The 4,476-nt window shown below is 50.6% G+C and overlaps 1 protein-coding gene across 1 annotated transcript in view; it reads left to right on the top strand.

Moving 5' to 3' along the window:
* The first annotated feature begins 1,069 nt into the window (after window positions 1-1,069).
* Window positions 1,070-4,476, top strand: part of MTAP (methylthioadenosine phosphorylase) — a 37,156-nt gene continuing 33,749 nt past the window's right edge. The window contains exon 1 of the mRNA XM_007454938.1: window positions 1,070-1,113. Within this exon, the coding sequence (XP_007455000.1) occupies window positions 1,081-1,113 (33 nt within the window). The 5' untranslated portion in view covers window positions 1,070-1,080. The remainder of the gene's footprint in view (window positions 1,114-4,476) is intronic.

Here is a 4,476-nt window from a genome sequence, read left to right as displayed (position 1 = left end):
AAAGTCTACCCTTCCCCAGCCATTCTCCCACCCCCAGAGTAATCTGCAAAGTTTCTGTATATCAGAACATCACTGCCATCCAGCATTTTGTTGAAGAGAGTTTAATCCATCCAGAGAGTTTAAATTGGATTATCCCAGTAGAGAAGGGATGGGGATTTTGAGAGTAAGGGATTATCCCAGTGAAGGGCTGGTATAACGGGGGTGGGTGGGTGACCAGCCAGTGTTGAGTGATGAAGACATGAGTCTGGATTCTGAATCTAGTTCGCTTGGACTTTGGCTGGTGTGGGTAAGGTTAAAGATGGCCCCGGCCCTGTGGACCCAGGCTAGGAGTTAGGTAATATTTTATCCCCTTGAAAGCCTGCCCTCAAACAGCCAGAGTTTGTAGGTCAGAAAGGTTATCCAGCAGCACGTTACTCTGTTTATTTTCTTTTTGTCATCCCTGAGCCTTGGGTCAACCCCACCCCTGCTCTGTCCCCCACGAATTAACACAAAGGAGCAAACCCCCGGTTGAGCCAACAGCGCCCCGCCCCGTCCCGCGTTAGCAGCTGGAGGTAACCTCGGCGAAGAACCTGTTCCCTCCTCTCCACGATTTTCCCTCCCGCGAGAACTTCTGCACCGAGAATGGGCCTGGGTTTACAGATAAGGCCGAGCTTGCAGCTGAGACAAGGCGGAGCCGGGAGTGTTGCTCTTCCTTCTTTGTAGCGTTCTTGTGATGGTTAACGGAGCTGATTAAAGTGCAAAGCACAGAGTCTGGAACAACATAAGTACTCAATCAACGGTCTCCATTATTCTCACTATCATGAGCCCGTTAGTTATAACTGGGGGTCGAAAAAAAAACAACAGAGAACCAGAAAGGTCTGCAAACGGGGCGGGACACTGGAACCTCGAATTGAGGTGGGGGGGTGGCGGGGGAGATCCCACACCAGCAGCCAATCCAGCTGTCCCGGGGAGGAAGAGGAGGAGCCACAGCCGCCCCTGGGACCTCGTCGCTCAGCCCCGGGCCCAGCGCCTGAAACCGCTTCAGTCCGCCGCTCCACGTCTCCACCCCGCCCGAGGCCGTCGCTCCTTCCTCGCGCAGCCATGGCCTCAGGTGCCACTCCCGCGGCCGTGAAGGTGAGATTAGTCGTTCCGGCTGCTGCGGTCCTCCGTGCCCTGTACGATCCCGCTCCCGCTCGGGGGGACTGCGCCTCTGGGCCGTGCGCCTAGCCAGTGCGCCCCCGCCGCGGCGGGGAGGGTCTGAGGCCGGTTAGCCCAGGGGCGGCGAGCGGGGGAGAGGGAACAATTGCAGAGTCGTCCCCCAACCTTTGGTCTCAGCTACATCCGCAGCGCGCAGGGGGTAGGCAAGCACTTAAGAGAGAGGGACAGCGGACCGGTGCTGCGCCCGCGCCCAACCCTTCCCGAGCACCTTTCTGGGCAGATGCATTCGGCAGGGGCTAGCGGGTGTGCCAGGTGGGTGGGCACCTGCAACCGCTGAGACGGGCTCCTTGAGCCCTGACTGACTTCAACGCTTCCGCTCTGACTTGGCTCTCTGCCCGCGGCCCACGTGGGAAAACTGCACGCTTGCTCTTTTTCAAGCTTCCGGCTTTTTTGTGTGTTCTAAACTTAGGCCTTCTCTGCTTTGGGAACTCTTGAGAGTTTTTTACAACACCGAAATGGAGTATAGGAATGCTGGGCCACTCTCTGTTTGGAGGCTTTAAACTGCTTTGTTGGCAACCTTGAAAGTTAGGGATCAGTTTCCTTGTGCCCTTGGTCCTCACAGGTCTCGGTACAAGGCATCATTGTGCAGTGGGAGCTTTCGCCGGAGGAGGGCACGGGTTCCAAGGATTGCAACAAGTTTCCCTGGGGCTTTGACGCACTTCTTCCTGTTTGATGTCTCGCAGGGAGAGACTGTAGAATTAGAGTCCACAGAAATAAACAGGATCAAAGTTAAGATCTCTTCCAGGCTGTTTATGATCAGCTAAAAACTCAGTTGACTTGTTTGGCTTTAGCAATTCTTGGCCGTGAGATAGGAAGGCCCGTCGCCTTCAAGTATCTCTCTTGACTCCGCGTTTTGTGTTCAGTTCCCCCTGGAGAAGGCAAATCTCTGAGATCAGTGTGTAATCAACCAGAGTGATTAGCTTAGTAGGCCCTTGCAGCTTTCAGACACTTGATGTCAGGGGGTGGGTTGGGGAGAGTTGCAGTCACATTTAGATACTATATTCCCTTTGCCATTTTGAAAAGAATCTTGCATTAAACAAATATTGTAGAATGCCTCTTCCTTATCAGTCATGGAGAACAAAGCAGAATTTTTATGAAGCTCTTTTTCATTTCAGTAAAATGGGAACCTTACTGCAGGGTTTGCTGGGACGTTAGAATTGTATTGTCTTTCTAGCACATGGCTGAAACTTATTAAATGGTAGTGCTTCTAAGTGAGGGAGCTGAGATTAATTTTGAACATCTTTTCTCCAAAAATTAAATTATGATAGGCCACAGCTTTCAGTGGGCAAGCAGGAAACTATCGCCTTTCCTTTACAGGAATACACTTAAAGTGACATTAAAAACAGAGAGCAGTGGTATTTAAAACAGTCTCACTTTAACCTGGTTTTGCATTCTCCCTACCACAGTTTCCCTGTAAAATTAGTGCAGTGCATTTAAGTGCAGAATGGGCACTGTGATTAGAGCCCTGATGTAAATATTGAATGATGTATATTTTTGTTCTTGGCCAGCTGCTGAATATAAAATTAATAGGTACAAATAGTGCTAGGCCTGCCTGCTGATTTCTCTCTTTGGGGTTAGAACAGGTGATAATTTTGCTGTTGCAAATCCATGATTCCTACACCATTTCTGCCAGACTGCTGAGGCAACATCCTATGTAGAAAACATGAAATGCTAGTGTCCAGAGCAAAATAAGCTAATGAAAACCATATCCTATCCCCAGATCATAAAATATAGAGCTGGAGTGTTCCTTAAGACCATATACCCACACAAACCTCTTTTTGTGGACATGAAGCTGAGGCCCAGAAAGGTCACCTAAGGAGTCCAGAATTATAGTTGGACCTAGATAGTGATAGAATTGGCCTAGAGCCTGGCATTTCACCAACTAGATGTTGTGAGCCATTTCTGAAATCTGACATGTGGTCCCTGTGCCCTGTTTTATTCTGTTGACAAAGGTCATGCAGCCTTAAAGAAGGGGGAGTGTAGAGTGTTTGCATGAAGCAAGCTGCCTGCTGAATGCCCAGTGGATACTCTCCCATAGTATTAGTAGCAGCCACTGTCTGGAGGACCTCAGGGAGACAGTGTCCTCCGGCAACAGCCACGGGCAGTGGCATGCTTGGCCATGCAGAGGGCTGAACCGACCTCTGGCATTCTGGAGGGCTCCTGTAATGGGCCATGGCTCCCCTAGGCAGCTGCCCAGCTTTTACTCTGAGGGATTAAAAATAAGTCTTGTTTACATGGTTGCTATGACAAGGAGGGGATTGGTCCCATCATAGTTGGGTAGTGGGCTATAAACAAAATTGTATCAATATTAAGGGGTCAGGCAAGTCTAGACTGTGGAGAACAGGCCTTTGATGGCCTCCTTTTCGATGGCTGAGTGCGGCCAGCAAAGGCCTTCACACTGAAAGTCCTTGAGTGACCTTCAGAAACTGGTGGACAATCCACAGGCCCAAGTTAGAAACCAAATGACCAATGAGCCTTCATTTTTTGCCTAGAGACACAATGCCATTTGGGGCATAACAATTCCTCCCTTAGTATAACTGTCCTGAGCATTGTAGGACATAGAGCACATCCTGGGTCCCCTCTCCCCCACAAAATGCTGGTAGCACTCCCTCCAGTCATTGTGGCAGCCAGAAATTTCCCCGTGGATGTCCAGGCACCTCTCAGGAGAGCCTCAGCACTTAGTTGAGGACCCCTGGGCTATAAATCCCTGAGACAGAGACCGCCTGGTGAGGAGATGAAGAAGCAGCCAGGTTGGTGTCCTGAGCAGCAGAGAAAAACAGAGATGGGGTTTTTTTTGCTGTTGTTACTTTGAGAAAGGCGTGTGGGGGGGGGGGCGGAGCTGCTTTGGGTCTTCATTGTGGTGCGCGGGCTTCATCTTGAGGTGGCTCCTCTTGTGAGGCACGGGCTCTAGGCACACAGGTTTCAGTAGTTGTGGCACATGGGCTTAGTAGTTGTGGCACATGGGCTTAGTAGTTGTGGCTCATGGGCTCTAGAGCTCAGGCTCAGTAGTTGTGGCGCATAGGCTTAGTTGCCCCACGGCATGTGGGATCTTCCCAGACCAGGGATTGAACCCGTGTCCCCTGTATTGGCAGGCGGATTCCTATCCCCTGCACCACCAGGGAAATCCCTGAGGAAGGTTTTTTGATTGTGATTATAATCATGGTATTCTAGTCTGTGCCTCAAAAGCATCTAAAGCAGTAGTTCTCAAAGCCTGTGCTGCATCTGCACCCTCCTGGGAATTTGTTAGAAATGCAGATTCTTGGGCCCTTCCCCAATCCT

The sequence above is a fragment of the Lipotes vexillifer genome, unplaced genomic scaffold, assembly GCF_000442215.2.
Source record: "Lipotes vexillifer unplaced genomic scaffold, Lipotes_vexillifer_v1.1 scaffold317, whole genome shotgun sequence".
Classification (NCBI taxonomy): domain Eukaryota; kingdom Metazoa; phylum Chordata; class Mammalia; order Artiodactyla; family Lipotidae; genus Lipotes; species Lipotes vexillifer.
Note: the sequence above shows the minus strand (reverse complement) of the source record. Positions and strands in the feature narration are given on the sequence as shown.